The 23,487-nt window shown below is 43.1% G+C and overlaps 1 protein-coding gene across 4 annotated transcripts in view; it reads left to right on the forward strand.

Annotated features, from left to right (window-relative positions):
* The window catches only part of CRHR1 (corticotropin releasing hormone receptor 1), a 356,198-nt gene extending 334,104 nt beyond the window's left edge, over positions 1-22,094 (forward strand). For all 4 annotated transcript variants that reach the window (XM_077252715.1, XM_077252718.1, XM_077252717.1 and 1 more), the window contains 6 exons: positions 971-1,031; positions 8,354-8,426; positions 9,489-9,574; positions 9,662-9,797; positions 13,336-13,377; positions 21,839-22,094. In XM_077252715.1, coding sequence (XP_077108830.1) covers positions 971-1,031; positions 8,354-8,426; positions 9,489-9,574; positions 9,662-9,797; positions 13,336-13,377; positions 21,839-21,979 — 539 coding nt within the window. In that variant the 3' untranslated portion in view covers positions 21,980-22,094. The remainder of the gene's footprint in view (positions 1-970; positions 1,032-8,353; positions 8,427-9,488; positions 9,575-9,661; positions 9,798-13,335; positions 13,378-21,838) is intronic.
* Positions 22,095-23,487: the final 1,393 nt, after the last annotated feature.

Here is a 23,487-nt window from a genome sequence, read left to right on the forward strand (position 1 = left end):
TTGGGACCACAGCCTCAAACATTACAGTTAGTAACACACTACGCTGTCATGGATTAAAATTCTGCAGGGCAGGCAAGCTCCCCCTCCACAGACCAGCACATGTCCAGGCCCATTTGAAGTTCACCAATGACCATGTGGATGATCCAGAGGAGGCATTGGAAAAGGTCATGTGGTCAGTTGAGACCGAAATAGAAATTTTTGGTATCAACTCCACTCGCCGTGTTTGGAGGAAGAAGAATATGTACATGCTCAAGAATACCGTTCCAACCATGGGGGAAACATCATACTTTGGGAGTGCAAAGGGGACAGGATGACTGCACCGTATTGAAGGGAAAATGGATGTAGTCATGTATTGCAAGATTTTGGCCAACAAATTGCTTCTCTCTAAGAGCATTGAAAATGGGTCATGGCTGGGTCTTCCAGCATGACAATGACCCAAAGCACACAGGCAGGGCAAACTTGGTCAAGAAGTACAGGATATGTATGACCTCTGTAATTGCAAACAAAGGTTATTGTGCCAAATATTAAGCTATGGTTTTCTATTGTATCAAATATTTATTTCATGCAATGAAATGCAAATTAATTATGTAAAAATCATACACTGTGATTTTCTAGATTTTTTTTTAAGATTCTGTCTCTCACAGTTGAATTGTACCTATTATACAAATTACAGACCACTCTATTCTTTGAAGGTGGATAAACTTTCAAAATCGCCAGTGTATCAAATACTTATTTTCCCCAATGTATATACTGTGTATATACATACTGTACATACTGAACAAAAATATAAACACAACACTTGTTTTTGCTCCCATTTTTCAGTTGCTGAACTCAACGATCTAAGACTTTGACTATATACAGCATATATATGAAAAGGAAAGAAAGCTGGGGGATTGAAATGTAGTCTTATAGATTAAAAATAGTGTCAAATATTATATTGGTAGATGTTTAATTCTTTTTGTCATTGCAGGTATACCATTCCCCATCATTGTGGCATGGGCCATTGGCAAGCTTTACTATGACAATGAGAAGTAAGACATTTTGATTTGGACAAGTAAAAAAAACATACTGGCTCTGAATGATCATTGTCTTTGCACCTTTTTAAAGTTTAATTGGTTTTGTCTTTCCTTTTTAGACAATGTGAGTTCAGTTTTCCTTATCCAGATGTTTTATCCAATTTGTTATTTGTGACGTTATTGAAATGCCACAATTTTTGCACAATTGTACTCCATACTGCAATATGAAATCTGCCTAATGTTGTTGTGCAGTTGAAGACTACCATGTTACATTTTAAAAGATTATGCAACTTTTTTTGCTCTAAGGGTACGTACTCATATGCGAGAAAAAAATCAGATTGCACTCTGACCAATGTTATTCAATGAGTTACATCTCATCTGCGATTTTCTTCTGAGCTCAAATCGGACTGAGAAAAAAAATTGCAACATGCTGCTATTTGCAGCGTATCTCGGACGAGACTCGCCAATGGAAGTCAATGGATGCAAGAAAAAAATGCACAGCACTCACACTATGCGAGTGCTGTCTGTTTTTTACGTATCGGTGTCCTTTGAAAAGCCGGAAATTCATGCGCGGTGTACAGTAAAATCACACTGACAGGTTAGAATAGAATAGGTAGAATAGAAATATACAATGCCTTGCGAAAGTATTCGGCTCCCTGGAACTTTTCAACCTTTTCCCACATATCAAGCTTCAAACATAAAGATACCAAATGTAAACTTTTGGTGAATAATCAACAACAAGGGGAACATAATCTTGAAGTTGAACGAAATTTATTGGTTATTTTACATTTTTGTAGAAATTCAAAAACTGAAAAGTCTGCAAAAGACCTGAGACTGGGACAGAGATTTGACTTCCAACAAGACAATGATCCCAAACATAAAGCAAAATCTACAATGGAATGGTTCACAAATAAACGTATCCAGGTGTTAGAATGGCCAAATCAAAGTCCAGACCTCAATCCAATCGAGAATCTGTGGAAGAGCTGAAAACTGCTGTTCACAAACGATCTCCATCAAACCTCACTGAGCTCGAGCTGTTTGCCAAGGAAGAATGGGCAAGAATTTCAGTCTCTCGATGTACAAAACTGATAGAGACATACCCCAGGCGACTTGCAGCTGTAATCGCAGCAAAAGGTGGCACAAAAAAGTATTATGTTAAAGGGGCTGAATAATATTGCACGCCCACTTTTCAGTTTTTGAATTTCCACAAAAATGTAAAATAACCAATACATTTCGTTCAACTTCACAATTGTGTTCCACTTTTTGTTGATTCTTCACCAAAAATTTACATTTGGTATCTTTATGTTTGAAGCATGATATGTGGGAAAATGCTGAAAAGTTCCAGGGAGCTGAATACTTTCGCAAGGCACTGTACACATAGAATATATATATACATGTCAGTAACACATATATATGTATTTATATTTCACAGAAAGATTGATAGAAGAAAAGCCGGTAATTCATCTGCCGGCTTCTGTAAAATCACTGCAGGAGCCGACAGGATAGAAGAGATGGATTACATACAAATAGAATAGGTAGATATATAGATGTCAGTGACAAATATGATTAGAACAGTGTGTGTGTGCAAATTACTGGACATGTATTTAGTTAATAAAAGATTATTTTACTAAAAAAAAGGGCCTGGGTTCCCATGCAATTTTTGCAACCAGCAGAGGGAAACAACTGGGGGCAGATGTTTATAGCCTGAGAAGGGGGTAATACCCAAGGAGCTTCCCAGGCTATTAATATCAGCTCACAGCTGTATACTTAGCCTTTACTGGCTATTAAAATAGGGGAGCCCTCCAAAAAATGATGTGGGTTCCCACTAGAATTAATAACCAGTAAAGGCTATGCAGACAGCTGCAGGCTGATATTAATAGCCTAGGAAGGGGCCATGGATATTTGCCCCCCCTGACTAAAAACATTAGCAATCAGCTGCACCAGAAAAGGCGCAACTCTAAGATGTGCCTGCCAATTCCGGCCTCACTCTTCCCACTTGCTCTGTAGCAGTGAAAAGTGGGGTAATAGTTGTGGAGGTTGATGTCACCTTTGTGACATAGAATTCTATTCTATACTAGATGGTAGCCCGATTCTAACACATCAGGTATTCTAGAATATGTATGTAGTTTATTTATGAAGATTTTAGAATAATTCATTGAATACACAGGATTCGGCCAACTGCGACCAATTAGCGAAGCATGGTTCAAATCCCGCACCAATTCGTGGTCGGACTGCGCCTGTCGCTGATTGTTCGCAGCCGGCCACGTAGTATATAGCACAGCCACATAGTATATAACAGCCCACGTAGTAAATAGCACAGCCACGTAGTGCATAGCACAGTCACTTAGTATATAGCACAGCCACATAGTATATAGCACAGCCCATGGAGTATATAGTACAGCCCACGGAGTATATAGCACAGCCCACAGAGTATATAGCACATCCACATAGTATATAACAGCCCACGGAGTATATAGCACAGCAATGTAGTATATAACACAGCCCACGGAGTATATAGCACAGCCCACAGAGTGTATAACAGCCCACATAGCATATAACACAGCTCACGTAGTATATAACAGCCCACGCATGCAGTATATAACACAGTCCACATAGTGTATAACACAACCCATGTAGTGTATAACACAGCCCACATAGTGTATAACACAGCCCACGTAGTGTATAACACAGCCCACGTAGTATATAGCACAGCCCACAAAGTATATAGCACAGCCCACGTAGTATATAACAGCCCATGTAGTGTATAACACAGCCACGTAGTATATAGCACAGCCCACGTAGTATATAGCACAGCCACGTAGTATATTGCACAGCCACGTAGTATATAGTGTCTTGATAAGGGAACACTAAAATCCCACATCCTAGATATCACTGAATGAAATATTCCAGCTGTAAATCTTTATTCTTTACATAGTGGAATGTGTTGAGAACAATAAAACCTAAAAATTATCAATGTTAATCACAACTAATATCACACAGAGGTCTGGAGTTGGAATGATGCTCAAAATCAAAATGTAAAATGAAGTTACAGCTGATCCATCTTCAGTGGAAATGCCTCAATAGAATGAAATGATGCTCAGTAGTGTGAGTGGCCCCACGTGCCTGTATGGCCTCCCTGCAATGCATGGGCATGCTCCTGATGAGGCGGTGGATGGTCTCTTGAGGGATCTCCTCCCAGACCTGGACTAAAGCATCCGCCAACTTCTGGACAGTCTGTTGTGCAACGTGACGTTGGTGGATGGTGCGAGACATGATGTCCCAGATGTGTTCAATCGGATTCAGGTCTGGGGAACGGGTGGGCCAATCCATAGCTTCAATGCCTTCATCTTGCATGAACTGCTGACAAACTCCACTCACATGAGGTGTGGCATTGTCCTGCATTAGGAGGAACCCAGTGCCAACCGCAACAGCATATGGTCTCACAAGGGGTCGGAGGATCTCATCTCGGTACCTAATGACAGTCAGGCTACCTCTAGCAAGCATGTGGAGGGCTGTGCAGCCCTCCAAAGAAATGCCTCCTCACACCAATACTGACCCACTGCCAAACCGGTCATGCTGAAGGATGTTGCAGGCAGCAGATCACTCTCCACGGCATCTCCAGACTCTGTCACGTCTGTCACATGTGATCAATGTGAACCTGCTTTCATCTGTGAAGAGCACAGGGCGCCAGTGGCGAATTTGCCAATGCTGGTGTTCTGTGGCAAATGCCAAGCATCCTGCACGGTGTTGGGCTGTGAGCACAACCCACATCTGTGGTCGTCGGGCACGCAGACCATCCTCATGGAGTTGGTTTCTAACCGTTTGTGCAGACACATGCACATTTGTGGCCTGCTGAAGGTCATTTTGCAGGGCTCTGGCTGCACTCCTCCTGTTCCTCCTTGCACAAAGGCTGAGGTAGCAGTTCTGCTGCTGGGTTGTTGCCCTCCTACAGCCCCCTCCACATCTCCTGGTGTACTGGCCTGTTTCCTGGTAGCGCCTCCAGCCTCTGGATACTACGCTGACAGACACAGCAAACCTTCTTGCCACAGCTCACATTGATGTGCCTTCCTGGATGAGCTGCACTACCTGAGCCACTTGTGTGGGTTATAGAGTCCCTCTCATGCTACCACAAGTGTGAAAGCACAACCAACATTCAAAAGTGACCAAAACATCAGCCAGAAAGCATTGGTACTGAGATGTGGTCTGTGGTCCACACCTGCAGAACCATTCCTTTATTGAGTGTGTCTTGATAATTGGCAATAATTTCCAACTGTTGTCTATTCCATTTGCACAACAGCATGTGAAATAGATTGTCGAACAGTGTTGCTTCCTAAGTGGACAGTTTGATATCACAAAAGTTTGATTTACTTTGAGTTATATTCTGTTGTTTAAGTGTTCTCTTTATTTTTTTGAGCAGTGTATAATATATAAATATATATACTGTATATGTGTGTTTTGACGAGTGTTTCCTTTGAAAACGATGTGTAATTGACAGAGAACTGCTGTATGCAAAAGCTCATGTTAAACTCACATTGCAATTGAATAGCAATCGCAATGCACTCAGATGTAAATCGCATTGTACTCGCATGACACTCATCCGTTTTTTCGGTCCAGATATTGGAACTTTTTTTCTCACATTTGGGTATGTACCCTATAAGGCACAATAGGGCCTGTGTCACACTTGCAAGTGCAATGCAAGAAACTCACATGAGTCCCTTGCATGAATACCTGGCACTGCCTTTGGCACTCGGGACCGGAGCGTGCGGCAGCATGTATTTCTGTGCAGCCGCACACTCTGGTCCCGAGTGCCAAAGGCAGTGCTGGCTATTGATGCCAGAGATTTGCATGAGTTTCTCGCATTGCACTCGCAAATGTGACACAGGCCTAAAGCTCAAAGATGTAAAAAAGGAACATTTTTGCTCAAGATTCATCAACCCGCATGCACTATTTTGAACTATTTGGGGCAAAAAAAATTGCAACGAATACAGCAAAACAAAAAAGAAAAGTCACTTAAAAAACGTAAATTATGAATTGGAGCCACTGAGTAGACATCAAAACAAGAGAGAAAATCCATCATAAAATCAGTGTTTAATTATTAAAGGGGATCCTCAAGTTTGGGAGCTAAATATAGGGAATAACTTCCCAATTGCTGGCAGTCTAACCACTGGTACCCCTGTGGCACCCCAGGAGTCCGGATGCCACAGTGGCAATGCCTCCCTCACAGGGGGTAATGCCATGCCTGGAAGCAAGAATGGGTCCCCTAATAGGTAACACTAGCATGCAACACTTTCCTGACTCCAGACCAGAAGGGGGAGCTCTAAACCCAGTTTCAGGGGAACTTCCCTGATAAGTTCTGGTTTGGAGGTGGCGTTAGTCAGTGTGTGTGAGACAGTGAAGGAAGAGGAAGCAAGTGAGGAGAAGCTGGGGATAGGAGCTGTGATTAAGCTCACCCCAGGACTTAGAGCAACAGACCGGACACCGGAGTCCATGGTTGTGTGGGAACTGGATACCTGTTATGACCCCAATGGCGAGGGTCTCAGAGGAACGTGGAAGTCTGCAGAATACAAAAATCCAGCTCATAGGGCAGTGGTAACTGGGTTGACCATATATCTACTCCTAACGCCAACACTAGAAGTAGCCGGGGATCATTCCTACGTTGATTCTAGATGACACGCGCCAGCCGGAGAATCTAGCTACCCCTAGTAGAGGAAAACAAAGACCTTTCTTGCCTCCAGAGAAGGGGACCCCAAAGCTGGATAGAAGCCCCCCACAAATAATGACGGTGAGGTAAGAGGAAATGACAAACACAGAAATGAACCAGGTTTAGCACAGAGAGGCCCGCTTACTGATAGCAGAATAAAGAAAGGTAACTTATATGGTCAACAAAAACCCTATCAAAATCCACACTGGAAATTCAAGAACCCCCGAACCGTCTAACGGTCCGGGGGGAGAACACCAGCCCCCTAGAGCTTCCAGTAAAGGTCAGGATGTAGATTTGGAACAAGCTGGACAAAAATACAAAACCAAAACAAATAGCAAAAAGCAAAAGGCAGACTTAGCTGATATAACTGGAACCAGGATCAGTAGACAAGAGCACAGCAGACTAGCTCTGATAACTACGTTGCCAGGCATTGAACTGAAGGTCCAGGGAGCTTATATAGCAACACCCCTAACTAACGACCCAGGTGCGGATAAAAGGAATGACAGAAAAACCAGAGTCAAAAAAACTAGTAACCACTAGAGGGAGCAAAAAGCAAATTCACAACAGATACCCAGCAACTAAATCCAGAGAACAGGTCTCCTGGCCACATCTGATGCCCGAAGGCACAGCAGAAAACTAAAGAGACCAGAGTCACAATGAGGGAATGACAGCAGGAAAAGGCTCAAGCTGCCTGCTAGTCGGATAGTGTTCCACTACGAGGACAGACTGAGAGAGGGACTTGAAGAGAGCTTAAGGCATCAAGAATCTAAAGAACAGCGCAGTAGGGAGGCTTCAAACCCCACCTGGCTAGGGGGATTCTGAATTGCTTCCAGGCTGCCCAGATTTCCAATACCACCTGTACCTGTGCTCCGGACTGCACCTACAATTAAAGGTAAAGAAACTACGGTCTCTATGTCCTCCAATAATTCCTGCACCCCAACGTCCAATATTCCTCATAGACTGTTCTGGTAGCCCTGGGGCCTCGCTCCACCTGTCGGGAGCAGGACCATCTTAACTGCATCACCATCGGCCCCAGCAGTCCCTTTAAGCAGCGTCGGCCATCTATAGCCGAATACCACAGGTGGCATCACCAACAATCCCCTACAAACATTCCTTCATCCCTTTTAATTGTGCACCCAGGGCCACAGACCAGGTCATTGCTGCCATTACCACCCCTTTAAGAACCGTCTGACCCAGTTACGAGTACCCCACAACCCTAGCGAGTGTTGCACCCCCACCGATTTCCATGATCTCCATGTTAGTGGAGAGGTAGTTGATCATCCAATGATGCGGTGATTACTCATGATCATAGGAGATTGCCAAGTGCAGCGCTCAGATGGCCTTTGGCCCTCCCATGGGTTGGCATACATTTCTGGTGTAATTTAGGCTACTTTTGTGATATAAATTATGATGAATTTATCATGCTTGTCTGACCCCAGCTCCACCCTCTTTGGCACAGCTGGTTTGGACCGGTGTAAAAATGCCAAAAGTCACAAGTTTTTTGCGCAATTTTAGCTTGCACAAAAATTGTGCAACATATCAGGGTGCATCAGAATCTTGGTACAAAAGCCTTTATAAATTAGGGCATAAGTATTATTATAGAATATTCAATTTTTATGTGTTCATTTATCTCCAGATGCTGGTTTGGGAAGAAGGCAGGAGTATACACAGATTTTATCTACCAGGGCCCTGTCATCCTTGTGCTTCTGGTAAGGACACAAACTACTATCATTTCTGAGCCGGCATAGACAAATATCTATCTATTATTCATTTCATATGTCTAGCAAATAGCTGTAATGCATTCAGGTGTGTACAAAGAAATTACTAAGCCCTGAACATTGAAATTCTGTCTGTCCAAATTTATATCATCAGGCTGAATCCTAGTATCTACTCCGTGGCTGATGTAATGTCTGCCCTATAATTAAACAATTACAGTGCGCAGGATATGCCACGAATGTCTGATAGATGTGGGCCTTACCTCTATGACGAGGGTCCCCAACTTATGGCTCAGGAGCCACATGTGGCACACAGGCTTATTACGTAGGTCTCACAGCTGTTTACCAGCTTAGTACATTAGCACCAGGTTTAGCAAACAGCTATGAAGAGTAGGTACCAGGTGGTGAGTTTTGTGAGTAACCCTGAACAGAAGAGCAGATTTGGATGCGTTTATACTGGCGGGGATCCGATGATAAATATAGCAAACTGGAGATAGGATGGTATTCCCAGTTAGAGGGGTTCTTCTATCTGGGTGCCATAGTGTTGTGAATGTGCTTGATGCAAGAATACAAAATGGAGAAAAATAGGAACCCCTAGATTTATGTACACTGCTTGTAAGAGAGTGGAAACAAGGTTTCAGTGTGCTTTCTGTGTGGAAGCTTTGGCTGACATATTTTGGGGACTGTAGGGCTCTTGGTTTTACTATGGTGTAAGTGAGAAGGGTCTCGCTGAATGTGGCTCGCGACCACCTGTCAGAGCTGAATGTGGCTCTCTAGTTAAGAAAAGTTGAGTTCTACTGATCCAGGACCTGCACCTACAGTATCTCGAGAACGTGAGCCTGATCTCGCACCTTGAGGAACATGTGCATCTTGATTTAATTCTATAAGAATTACAAAACTAGGTGATCATGCTTGCTTGCTTGCTGTAGATGTACTATAAATGTCTGAGATGGCAATACCTCTTTAAGTCTCAAAAAGTTGCAAAGTCATAATTATAACATAAGATATACTATGTACAGACATTGGAGGCATGATGTTAATGCCCTTTTCTTGTAGATAAACTTTATATTCTTATTTAACATCGTGCGGATACTGATGACAAAACTGCGCGCCTCCACTACGTCTGAGACCATCCAGTACAGGTAACTTTATTCTTTTTTTTCTTTGTTTTTTTATGTTTTACTCCAGTCTCCCCTAAATTATGTCATATGTTTCCACCTGTCCCACAGGAAAGCAGTCAAGGCAACTCTTGTTCTCCTGCCACTTTTAGGAATCACCTACATGCTTTTCTTTGTAACTCCAGGAGAGGATGAAGTCTCAAGAATTGTATTTATCTATTTTAATTCTTTCTTGCAGTCATTCCAGGTAAGGAGGAAAGGTTTGTTTAGCTATTTTTATAATTAAGACCCCTATTTACATTAAACTATTGTTGGTTGAACCCACCAATATTGATGGATTCGATCAACACATTAATGTCGGGGGGAGATGTCGATAGGGCATGTCTGATTTCAGACTGTCAGTCCTTTTGTTCTGCTGGAGGTAAGCCGCCAACAGCGACTTCGCTCAGTGGCTTTCTCATAGAGAACACAGAAGTGTTTGGATGAAAGAACACTCCTGAGTATGGGAGAGAGCCAAGATGGCAGTTGGCTGAGCATTCGGCTGAAGCTTCGTTTGGCTGACAACCATCTAATTTGTATAGGTCACATCTCACAGACTTTTTGCCATTAGTAAGCATACCTCCCTACATTTGTAACTGAAATCTTAGGATATTTGTAGACCTACCCTCCAAGCAAACTGTAAAGTTAATCAACTTTCTAAAGAGTCTTTATTAGGGTTGAGCGACTTTTATTTTTATAGGATCGGGTCGGGTTTCACGAAACCCGACTTTCTCAAAAGTCGGGTCGAGTGAAATCGGCCGATCCTATAAAAAAGTCGCGGTCGGGGTCGGCCGAAACACGAAACCCAATGCAGTGCAATGGGATACTATGGTTCCCAGGGTCTGAAGGAGAGGAAACTCTCCTTCAGGCCCTGGGATCCATATTTAAGTGTAAAATAAAGAATAAAAATAAAAAATATTGATATACTCACCTCTCCGACGCAGCCCGATGTAACCGGCAGCTTCGGTACCTCAGAATGAGCCCTTGAAAGACCTTAGATGACGTCGCGGCCTGTGATTGGTCGCATGGCGGTCACGTGACCGCCACGCGACCAATCACAGGCCGCGACGTCATCTAAGGTCTTTCAAGGGCTCATTCTGAGGTACGGAAGCTGCCGGTTACATCGGGCTGCGTCGGAGAGGTGAGTATATCAATATTTTTTATTTTTATTCTTTATTTTACACTTAAATATGGATTCCGATACCGATTCCCGATATCGCAAACATATCGGAACTCGGTATCGGAATTCCGATACCAGATTCAGAAGATCGCCGACCTCATGGCCGACCCCACACAGGGGTCGGGTCGGGTTTCATGAAACCCGACTTTGCCAAAAGTCGGCGACTTCTGAAAATGGCCGACCGTTTCACTCAACCCTAGTTTTATTAAAAATTTCTACCATTTTGCTGAAGCAGAATGTCTGTAAGTCATTTTTCTAGCTCATTGCTCCACAAAAAATGTTACAAATCCATCAGAGCTCCTTTTCCTGACAGCTCTTTCTTCACTCCCTTCTCTCAGTGTTAGAGATATCATTAATGAGGTGGAGGGGTTTATACAGTTGTACTAAAAAGTTTACATACCCCGGCAGAATTTTTGCTTTCTTGGCGTTTTTTCAGAGAATATGAATGATAACACCAAAACTTTTTCTCCGCTTATGGTTAGTGGTTGAGGAAGCCATTTATTGTCAAACTACCGTGTTTTCTCTTTTTAAATCATAATGACAACGCAAAACGTCCAAATGACCCTGATCATAAGTTCACATACCCCATTTCTTAATACCGTGTATTGCCCCTTCTAACATCAATGACAGCTTGAAGTCTTTTGTAGTAATTGTGGATGAGGTTCTTTATTTTCTCAGATGGTAAAGCTGTCCACTCCTCTTGGCAAAAAACCTCCAGTTCCTGTAAATTCCCTGGCTGTCTAGCATGAACTGTGTGCTTCAGATCTCCCCAGAGTGGCTCAATGATATTGAGGCCAGGAGACTGAGATGGCCATTCCAGAACCTTCACTTTGTTCTACTGTAGCCAATGACAGGTTGACTTGGCCTTGTGTTTTGGATCGTTGTCATGTTGGAATATCCAAGTACGTTCCATGCGCAGCTTCCGAGTTGATGAGTGCAAATTTGCCTCCAGTATTTGCGGATAACATGCTGCATTCATCTTTCCTTCAACTTTGACCAAGTTTCCTGTGCCTTTGTAGCTCACACATCCCCAAAACATCAGCGATCCACCTCTGTGCTTTACAGTAGGAATGGTGTTCCTTTCATGATAGGCCTTGTTGACCTCTCGCCAAATGTAACGTTTATGGTTGTGGCCAAAAAGTTAAATTTTGGTCTCATCACTCCAAATTACCTTATTCCAGAAGATTTGAGGCTTGTCTCTGTGCTGTTTTGCGTATTGTAGGCTAGATACTTTGTGGCATTTGTGCAGTACTGGCTTTCTTCTGGCAACTCGACCATACAACCCATTTTTCTTCAAGTGCCTCCTTATTGTGCATCTTGAAACAGCCACACCGCTAGTTTTCAGAGAGTCCAGTATTTCAGCTGATGTTATTTGGGGGGTTTTCTTCGCATCCCGAACAATTTTCCTGGCAGTTGTAGATAACATTTTTGTTGGTCTACCTTACTGTGGTTTTGTTCTTCTAAAGCCCCTGATTTTTAATTTGTTAATCACAGTTTGATCGCTGCTGACTGGCTTTATCAGTTCCTTGGACATCATTTTGTATCCATTTCCTGTTTTATAGAGTTCAACTACTTTTTCCCATAGATCCGTTGACAATTCATTTGCTTTACCCATGATTCATAATCCAGTAGCTGGATAAAAGATGCAAGAATTTGTCTGGATCCCAGAAACTCACTCAGCTTTTATGCACACACACTGATTACAAGCAAACAGGTCACAGGTGAGGATGTTACCTTTATAAGCCATTCAAACCCATTTGTGTCAACTTCTGTGCATGTTATCAGACCAAAATCACCAGGGTATGTGAACTTTTGACCAGGGTCATTTGGATGTTTTGGGTTGTCATTATGATTTAAAAAGAGAAAACACAGCCCTTTGACAATAAATAGTAGTAGTTTGACAATAAATAGTAGTACTAGTAGTAGTAGTTTGATAATAAATGTCTTAATTAACCATGAGTGGAGAAAGTGTTGGTGTTATCATTCATATTCTATGAAAAAAAGTCAAGAAAGCAAAAATTCTGCTGGGGTATGTAAACATTTGAGCACAACTGTATATAGATCTTCACAGCATATAGAGAGGATAAAGTATCTACAGTCTCACAGAGGGCTGTGAAAGAAAGCTAAAGATATGGAGGGACAGACATGAAGATGCTGTGTTGATATATGAGCTAATAAAACACTCTTTAGCAGCCTGGATACACACAGCCTCCCATCCAACCTATATTCTTGGGAGGGATACTTCCACAAGAGAAAGACCTGAAATTTGGATCAGACTGCAGACTGAGTATCAGGGGGTCTGAAATGCTCTGTGACTAATTGAATGTAAATACTAATGCACAAAAAACATTTTTTACACATCAAAGGTGTCCATAGCCTTTAAAGCCTGATATTGGAACAGTCGCTAAAATCAGGGTTGTATGCAGATATTGAGTGAGTATTGCCATCAAATTACCGTATATAGCACATTGGAGTTGGAAGTAGAAACAAAATGATGACAAAGTATAGTTAATTTTGCTCTGTGATTGCTGAGTTTCTAATATATCTTACTTCATTTCTTCCGCAGGGATTTTTCGTTTCTGTTTTCTACTGCTTCCTAAATAGTGAGGTGGGTATTGCCCCCCATCACAACATACATGTCAATGTACAGCTTTATAACTTAAACAGTTTAGTATATTTTAGAAACTTTACCTTATTTAAGAAGCTCTCCTCTGTTTAGGCAAATTAATATAATGCATTTAATAAGAAAGAATAAATTCACCACCTTTTTATACAAGAAGTAAGACCAAAGATAGCCATAAAGTGGCCATTTGGAGCATTTGTGTTATGACTGCAATACCCTGATCCTTCATTGTTCTACTAAACCAAAATGAGACCCACCATAAGGTACTGTGATGATCTATGCTTTGTGCATTGGTACCACAAGGGGCATTTGTGTTAAAACAGAATTTGTTACAATTTTGCTTGTAAGATCATCACTATCACTAGTGCTGTGCATTATGTATTATTATTTATTTATGATGTTTACTTATATAGCACCATATTCCACAGCGCATTACAGATATTGTCATCACTGTCCCCATTGAGGCTCATAATCTAAATTTTCTATCAGTATTTCTTTGGAGTGTGGGAGGAAATCCACACAAACAAGGGGAGAACATACAAACTCCTAAGGCTACTTTCACACTAGCGTCGGGCTCGGCCCGTCGCTGTGCGTCGGGCCGACATTCCCGACGCTAGCGTTGTCTCCGCCGCACAACGGGGGCAGCGGATGCATTTTTCCAGCGCATCCGCTGCCCCATTGTGAGGTGCGGGGAAGTGGGGGCGGAGTTCCGGCTGAGCATGCGCGGTCGGAAAAAGCAGACCGTCGTGAGCAAAAAACGTTACATGTAGCGTTTTTTGCTCCCGACGGTCCGCCACTGCACGACGCATCCGTCGCACGACGGGTGCGACGTGTGGCAATCCGTCACAATGCGTCGCTTCATGTTAATCAATGGTGAAAAAACGCATCCTGCAAACACTTTTTCAGGATGCGTTTTTTCGGTAAAACGACGCATTGTGACGGAATGCAGTTAACGCTAGTGTGAAAGTAGCTTTATAGATGTTTTCTTTAGTGGGATTCAAACACAAGACCTAAGTGCTCCAAACCAACACTGCTAACCACAGAGCCTCTATGTAAGACGAATAATTGTAGTTATTGAACTTTTGTGCCCTATTTAATGAAGTTTTCTTGTATTATTCAAAAATTAGCCCTAAGACAGAGAAAAATATAATGTACTTACCCCTTGAATATCCTGCAGCTCTAGTGCTGCCACTTTGATACTCCTTGCCAGTATCGGAAGTGATGATGTTCCATCCCATGCACAGTGAACAGAAGCCAGCATGATGAGGGTTTGGAGGAGGTGGGACAAGGGTTAATGTGGGAGGGTTTTGATGGAATAGCATTTATAATGGGTATTAGTGGAGGAGTTCTCCACTCTCCTGCTCCCTGGGTCACATAGCAAGTCACCCTTTCACCTCACCTTAGCATGGCATCCATGGACCAGCTCCTGCAATCACTGAGGACGGCGGCCAGCAGTCACCCTCCAGGCTGGCTTGCTGAACAGGTGATGAGGATCGCCAGCGGTGGAGCGAAGGCGATGGCAACACCATCTCTGCCTGAGCTGCGCCCTCGTAGGTCTCAACCACATGGTTGGTACCCTGACCTGCCTCCATGGGCTTGCCGTCAGCATAGGAGCCCCTCAAACGACCCCCCAGCCCAAGAGGCAAGCTCCGAACCCTCAGAATTCAGGTGCACAGCCAGCTTTGCGGCGGTTAGCAGGTCTCCGCCAGTGACGGGCCTGCTGCTTCTGACACAACAGGAAATACGTCATCAACAGCCTGCCGTCATGGCAATTTCCATGTTAGGCAGCTTGCTTCTGTCACCAATGATATCCTGCTTCAGAGCCGGCCAATAGCAGTATCGGACAGGGGGCTGGCTACCAGAGGTTCCCCCCTTCTGGTATCCCAGCCTGTCAGTTTACCCTCTCCATCAGGGCCATTTTATCAAGGCCTCCCGTGTTTTCAAGGATCGCAGGGTTATGGCCCCCCTTCTAGTCCCCACATGCTGAGGATCCATCTTTCAGGAGTTTGGGCACCGAGGCAAACGAAAGCCGTCTGGATACTGTATATTCAGCCAGTGGGATCACAGCTCCCGTGCGGCCTGGTGTATTATTCTTTGTCTTGTCGTTTTCTCCCTATTCTTATGTTGCCGGGTGCAGTCGGTAGTCAGAGTATAGGGATGTTAGGCACAGTGTCAGGTACAGGAAGTGTTATGGCTTCTCGTTTCCCCTCTTTAACTTTGTTTCAGGGTGTAGTGGTTGGTCAAGATGTGTCGCAGGGTGGATTTAGCAATCAAAGTGTCACAGGGTGTAGTCGACAGTCAAAATGTGGGAGGTAATTTGGTAAGTGATGGGGGTAAGAGATATATTAACTAATATCATGGAGCTTTTGGCGAGGCTGGAAGGTGGTGGGTTACTCCCAACACAGTTGTCGGCATTTGTCACTTCAGGGGTGGCCACGGCCAGTGATGTTAATATCAGATTGAGAGCCAATTAACTTTCTGAGAAGAGGGAAGCGAGGCTTGCAGACATGAAAACAAGAGCTGCTTCCTCAAGGGCCAATTAACTTTCTGAGGAGAGGGAAGCAAGGCTTGCAGACATGAAAACAAGAGCTGCTTCCTCAAGAGCCAATGAACTTTCTGATGAGAGGGAAGCGAGGCTTGCAGACACGAAAACAAGAGCTGCTTCCTCAAGGGCCAATGAACTTTCTGAGGAGAGGGAAGCGAGGCTTGCAGACAAGAGAACAAGAACTGCTTTCTCAAGAGCCAATGAACTTTGTGAGGAGAGGGAAGCGAGGCTTGCAGATAAGAGAAGAAGAGCTGCTTCCTCAAGGGCCAATGAGGAGTAGTTGTTGTTTTGGCAGGTGACTTCCGCCAAACACTACCTGTTATTCCAAGATCAACCCCTGCAGACGAACTCAATGCCTGTCTCAAAGCATTGTACCTTTGGAGAAAAGTAAAGAAAATGTCACTGAACACAAACATGAGGGTCTACATGACAGGCAATGTTTCTGCTGGACTGTTTTCGAGCCAGCTATTGACTATTGGAGATGGCAAGGCACCACTAAACTCAACCACTGGACAGATCACCTTCCCAAGCAACTTTTGTTGCATTGTGACTTCCATTGAGGAGTTGAAAGCAAAGGTTTTTCCAAACATTCAACTCCACTTCAAAAATTCTGGCTGGCTGTGTGAAAGGGCTATTCTAGCTCCCAAAAATGACAGCGTCAACAAGATCAATCTTCAAATTCTAAATCTCCTTCTAGGTGTGTGCACAACCTACAAGTCAGTGGATACAGTAATAGACCCTGCTCAAGTATTATTTTATCCATCTGAGTTCCTCAATTCCTTGGAGCCATAAGGACTGCCTCCTCACAACCTCTTTCTAAAACCTGGAGCACCTATTCTGCTATTGAGAAAATTGGATCCACCAAAGCTGTGTAATGGAACAAGACTCTTGATTAAGAACCTCTTTCCACATGTAATTGAGGCAACTATTTTGACAGGATGTTCCACAGGAGAAGATGTTTTCATTCCAACAATTCCTCTCATTCCATCTGATTTGCCTTTTGATTTTAAACGCTGTTCGACTGGCATTTGCTATGTCCATCAACAAGGCTCAGGGACAGTCCTTGAAAGTAGTTGGAATCGATTTACAATCTCCATGCTTTTCTCATGGTCAACTTTATGTGGCCTGTTCAAGAGTTGGAACAGCCAAAATTCTGTTCGTCTAGGCACCTGAAGGAAAAACTAAGAATGTCATTTATTAAAAGGCTCTCGAATAAGTAGTAGAAGATTACTTCACATTACTTGGCCAATTTAGTTAAACCTGTGTGGATTATCTCTGGTGTTGAAATATATGTCGTGAAATGCTTCTTTTAGCTTAGTTTTTGCCTTTTAATAATTACATTTCTATTTGTTTTGTGGTTTTTGTGTGCAGAATAAATATTTGTTAACATATTCTATTTTGCTAACAGCAGTTATTAACCCGGGCGAAGCTGGGTAGTACAGCTAGTTAGAAATAAATCTGACTTTCTCAGTAACTCTCGTATCCCTCTGCTTGTATAGAAGAGATTGGCGTGTAGGAATATTTAGCTCTATGATAATCTCTCTTAATTGTTCGTCTGCTGTAACCTGTCTCGCGGAATCTTCTACACAGATCTTTGGCCTGATTTTCAAAGTTAAGGTTACTGGAGCAGATTCTACGCAGACAGAAGAAATTGTCCTATGGGTACAGAGTTAATCATCGATTTTGGGAGGGCAGAGGAGGCGTGCAGTAACATGTTCGTAGATGTATCCTTCCTATTGATGTTAGTCTGTAGGACACAGTTTTCATCCTTTGATACAATTACATCCAGGAAGACAACGGTGTCCACATCAAATTGATATGTGATATGGATATTTCTATCATTCCTGTTAAGGACCTCCATGAGCACATGCAGCAACTCGACCGATCCCTGCCAGATCAGGAATATGTCATCGATGTACCGTGTCCAAAGGGGGACATGGTCCATCGACGACTGCCGATCTGGCTGGCAGAGGTCCCTCTCTCACAGCCCCAGGAACAGGTTGGCATAAGCCAGGGAGAAGGAGGCCCCCATAGCTGTTCCTTGGAGCTACAGGTGAAAGGATCACTAAAAGTAAAGAAGTTACAGTATATGTCAACGAGAATTCAAGTGGCTCCAAAATAAGGCAGACGATCCTTTTTGGCAGGTTCGTCATATTGAGATAGTACTTAGTTGCGGCTAGACCATCTATATGCCTGATGATAATATATAAGGATTAAATGTCCCCTGTGACTAACAGCATATCCTGACTGATATAGAGACCATCTACCCTCTTAAGGAACTCACTTGTGTTCAACAAAAAGGAGGGGAGGCTTTCCACCAATGGCTGTAATCTGGAATCAATCCAACGGCTGATATTTTCCAGTAGTTCCCTGACCCCGAAATGATTGGACATCCAGGGGTCTCCATATTTTTATGTATTTTAGGTACTAAATATAGTGTGGAGATTATTGGTTCCTGTAGCTGCACTTCCAAAGCCAGTTCCTTCGTAATAGCACCATTGCTTACCTCAGTTTTCAAGATTTTCAATAATTGTGCTGTGAAGGATGACAGGGGATTATATGTTAGGCGTTTATAACAGATCTTATTGTTAAGTTGTTTGAACACTTCCCTTCAATGAAGGGATTTAGGCCAAGTACAATATTACCCCCTTATCAGCTGGCTTCAGCACTACATCAGGAAGTCTCCCCAGGACTTCCAATCTGGCACATTCGTCTCTGGTCAGACGTGGAATACGTAGGAAGTAGTGTTGAGCATTCCGATACCGCAAGTATCGGGTATCGGCCGATACTTAGCGGTATCGGAATTCCGATACCGAGATCCGATACTTTTGTTGTATCGGGAATCGGTATCGGGATCGATATAATGTGTAAAATAAAGAATTAAAATAAAAAATATTGCTATACTCACCTCTCCGACGCAGCCTACACCTTACCGAGGAAACCGGCAGCCTTGTTTGCTTAAAATGCGCGCGTTTACTGCCTTCCGTGATGTCACGGCTTCTGATTGGTCGCGTGCCGCCCATGCGACCGCGACGCGACCAATTACAACAAGCCGTGACGTAATTTTCAGGTCCTGAATGCCTAATTCTAGGCATTCAGGACCTGAAAATTACGTCACGGCTTGTGATTGGTCGCGTGCCGCCCATGTGACCGCGCCGCGACCAATCACAAGCCGTGACGTAATTTTCAGGTCCTGAATGCCTAATTCTAGGCATTCAGGACCTGAAAATTACGTCACGGCTTGTTGTGATTGGTCGCGTCGCGGTCACATGGGCGGCACGCGACCAATCAGAAGTCGTGACATCACGGAAGGCAGTAAACGCGCGCATTTTAAGCAAACAAGGCTGCCGGTTTCCTCGGTAAGGTGCAGGCTGCGTCGGAGAGGTGAGTATAGCAATATTTTTTATTTTAATTCTTTATTTTACACATTAATATGGATCCCAGGGCCTGAAGGAGAGTTTCCTCTCCTTCAGACTCTGGGAACCATCAGGGATACCGTCCGATACTTGAGTCCCATTGACTTGTATTGGTATCGGGTATCGGTATCGGATTAGATCCGATACTTTGCCGGTATCGGCCGATACTTTCCGATACCGATACTTTCAAGTATCGGATGGTATCGCTCAACACTAGTAGGAAGTCATTCGTAACAACCTGAACAAAGAGATCAATGCTTGTGCATGATAACAAGGGTGGGGGGAACGTCTTGGATTTCATCCTAATTGAGGAGAGGATCTTACCTCCTTCACTGGTATTGTGTTTGGTGGATAAGTCTTCAAGGTCTTGGAGTGCTATTTGTTCCTCCTCTGTGGGTATGTAAATGAAGATCCAAAAATATTTTTTAAACAATAGTGATCTAGCAAAAAGGTGCAGATCTTTAATAATACCCTAATCTTTATTAGAGGGTGTTAACAATCTTCTAACCACAAGGATCAGTAGTGTTATAGATGGTACTGTTTGTTGATATAATATACTTGCGTGTGATGGTATATTGCCTGGCCTTTTTCACTACCTGTCTCAATTGTGAGTAAATCTATGCAATCCAGACTTCCTCCATGGTGACAGCTATGCAGTTACTGACAGTACGTTTTCTCCATGCGCGCAAACACTGGCACATGATGCCGCCTGGCATCCTAGTTACTGTGGCGACACATGCATCACACATAATGGATGCCACGCTCCGATTGGTGGGTGGCACTTTCTAATCCTTCACTTCCCCTTTGGACACTGCCTCTTGGCAAAGGCTTTTTTGGCTGAAATGCGCATCGGGGAGGGTGCACTTGCTGTAGTTCCCAGGCCACCCTACCAGGTAGCAAATACTTGTTGATATATTATGGTTATTACAACCTGATTTACAGATGTGGTGTTGTTATCAATTTATGTTTGGCCAATGGGAGAGTGCAATAATGATGGTTTACAGAGTGATTATAACCATAGCTACTTATGATATAATGATGTACACTCTTATATAATGTGCGCCCTGATGCCTGTATGTGCATATCTTATCCTGCCTCCCATGCTATTGTACCTTGGATATAGTAAATAAAATTTATTTTTGTACTTTAATATTACGGGATATTTGATCGTATCTTTTTGTCTCTTGTTGTTGTTCTAAGGTATAGCGATTTATCCCACAACTGTCTACAATAGTTCCAGTCTATGCTCTATATTAATAATAATTTACATTACATCTATTTGCTATATGAGCAATAGTGCTGTTTCCATGAAGCTTTTATGATGTTTTAAAAAGGCCAAGGGAAAGGCTCCTCCCAGTAATTCCTAAGGGAGTGACAGCGGTGAAGATACCCGTGATGCTTCCCTATCTAAATAGGTTCCCTGATAGGGAGAAGGCTGATTTATTAATGTCAGGTTTTGATGTTGGTTTTCGGATTCCACCGCCTTCAAATACATCAGTTTTCCTAGAACTGGTATCAGGCAGAACAGGAGCTGAAGACAAGGCAGGCCAGGAGCAACATGCTGGACCAAACACACATGGCTAGGTTCTGAAACCTAATGAGAAACTCTGGCCACGCCCAACAGGGAAAAATGAACTTTAAATAGGAGCTTCCCCTCAGCAATGGGCTGGAGAAAGCAATTCGAGCACACACACTGCCCCTAATAAAAGCGGGGAAGGCGTGGCTGCGCACACCCTAAGCACAGACAGAAACCAGTACAGCACTGCCAGCACAGGAACTGAGGCCTAAGGCACCTGGCAGCGGTTGCAAGCCTGGATACATGTGGAAAGTCATGCACCAGCTGCAGAGGACCTCGCAACCCATGGATAGCATCCACAGCGGCAGCCAGGGACCGCATATGCGGATGGTCATGCAGCGGAGCAAAGACTCTACAACATATGTATGGCTATGCAGCAGAGCAGGGAACTGAGCTAAATACATACAGGCAACAGTCAACAGTATCCCAGCTAATTAAGGGGAAGGGAGCAAAGGGTAAGAGCACAGACATGCAAAGTAACGCCAAGGAAACAAGGTACAAACACACCAGCATTCTGCAGTGGTTTCTGAAAAACTGGCAAAGAAGGTAGCTCTGGACCGGATGGTGGTAGCTTTTGTTAGTTTGCCAATTCCTGGTTTCATTGTTTCCCAGTTAGGGATTGTACCTAAAAAGGAGCCCAATAAGTTTTGTTTGATTTAGCACCTTTCTTATCCCCGGTGTATATTGGATAATGCGCTGGGGCTAGTGATTGGCTTCAACGTTCAGGTGACTGATGGACAGCATGTCACCACTTCTAGTTTCAGCAGGGCCCATCAGAATGGCAGCATCGGAGCAGTGGGAAAATCACTATAACATTTTAAGCTCTTTGAACAAGTCTTCTTTAAAGTTACTAGTATTATTATTTCTATTATTACTAAATATAATACAATTTTATGTTTTTTTCTCTAGGTACGTTCTGCAGTCAGAAAGCGTTGGCATCGCTGGCAAGACAAACACTCAATCCGCGCCCGTGTAGCCAGAGCAATGTCTATTCCTACGTCACCCACACGGGTCAGCTTTCACAGTATCAAACAATCTTCTGCAATCTGACTGACACATTGAAGAATGTTGCAGTTAGACCCTCTGGAGTTTTCCAATTCTGCAACAGGAGGGTAGAGCGAGCCTTCTACATGGTCAATATAAATGAACAGAAGCCAAAAGGCCACATTCCATGTGTCCAATGAGTTGTACCTTGACAATCAAAAGAGGGTGGAGGGAGCAAAGAGGACTCTAACCCTCAGTGCAATATTGGTACTGCTAGGTATGAGAAGACTAAGACTACTCAAGCAGAAATACCAATAGACTGAACATTACACACAGCACAATCCATAAAATGTCTGATATATCACCAGCCACAACCAAATGATTGCTGAGTTAACTGCATCCAGACTGTATAGCAAATTCTCCGTGCCTCGCAGTGGAAAAAGACTAGCATCAGGCTTAGCCATTGCACGACTAATAATTTAGATGCTTCTTGTCCTATCATATATTAAGTTGCTACAATGTATGAGCACAAAATACAGTATTATCTGTGTGCTGGGCAGAAAAGGAATATATCTAAATTCAGGTTGTATGAAGTGCCATATGATTGTATACAATGGGGACCAAATCCATAAATGGAAATCATGGGACAAGCTTCCATTGGGGTTTGATGCGTGTGAATCGGTAAGAAAATACAGTGCTGCTTTGGACAGTTATTAAGACAATGATTTAGTGTAAAAATCTATTATTCCAAATTCTATTCCAATTATCGTATTCTTTATTATGTGAGAATAACTTGCGAGATGAAAAGTATCCATACCTGTCTAAGTGGCCGCTTCATAGTATCAGTATACAGGAAGACTATGGGACGGAAACTGTGAACCGCTATGTTTGTATGTAAAGCCCTTAAATCAGAATAATGGAAAAGCGATATATAGAGTATTTTCTGCAGCTTTGTACAAAGAGATTCTATAACTGAATGTTCTAACGTCGGATCTGTATCATGCCTGACTGGGTCAGAGGAAAAAGTGCCGCTGTGGACTGGATCTGCAACTCGAGAAGTTACATATTATAGGTATTTTTTACTGCACAAATATAAAGTGTTATAGTGTTGCACTACAATCAGAAAATGTCTTTATATGAAGTTCTCACATTATACAAAATAAATCCTTAAAATTGTAATGACCGTTGTCAAGTTATGTGTGCACATGTTCACACATGGAGCTCCTTCTCTAACAAGAAGTGTTGTTCAGAAGTGATCTTATGGAGTGACAGGCTACTAGAATACATAAAATATACAAATTTTTCCCTAACTTGTCTGATGTGCTTCATTTTATTGGACGATTACATAAAAACAACTAGCAGCAGTATCAATTTCCTTAGGTGCAGAATGTTTTAGCTTGTCTTTCCTTGTGTTAGCCACTAGCTAGCATAACAACTCTTACATGCTGGGCATTGATTCCTGGGAAAAAAATACACAAAGGTGTATCTCCAAATCCAGTGGGAGAGTCCCGGTATCACAAAGTGTCTTGGGACTGTGGGCGCTGACCAGATCCCTAGAACTAGAGGTGCCCTAT

This window comes from Ranitomeya variabilis, chromosome 4, assembly GCF_051348905.1.
Source record: "Ranitomeya variabilis isolate aRanVar5 chromosome 4, aRanVar5.hap1, whole genome shotgun sequence".
Taxonomy (NCBI): domain Eukaryota; kingdom Metazoa; phylum Chordata; class Amphibia; order Anura; family Dendrobatidae; genus Ranitomeya; species Ranitomeya variabilis.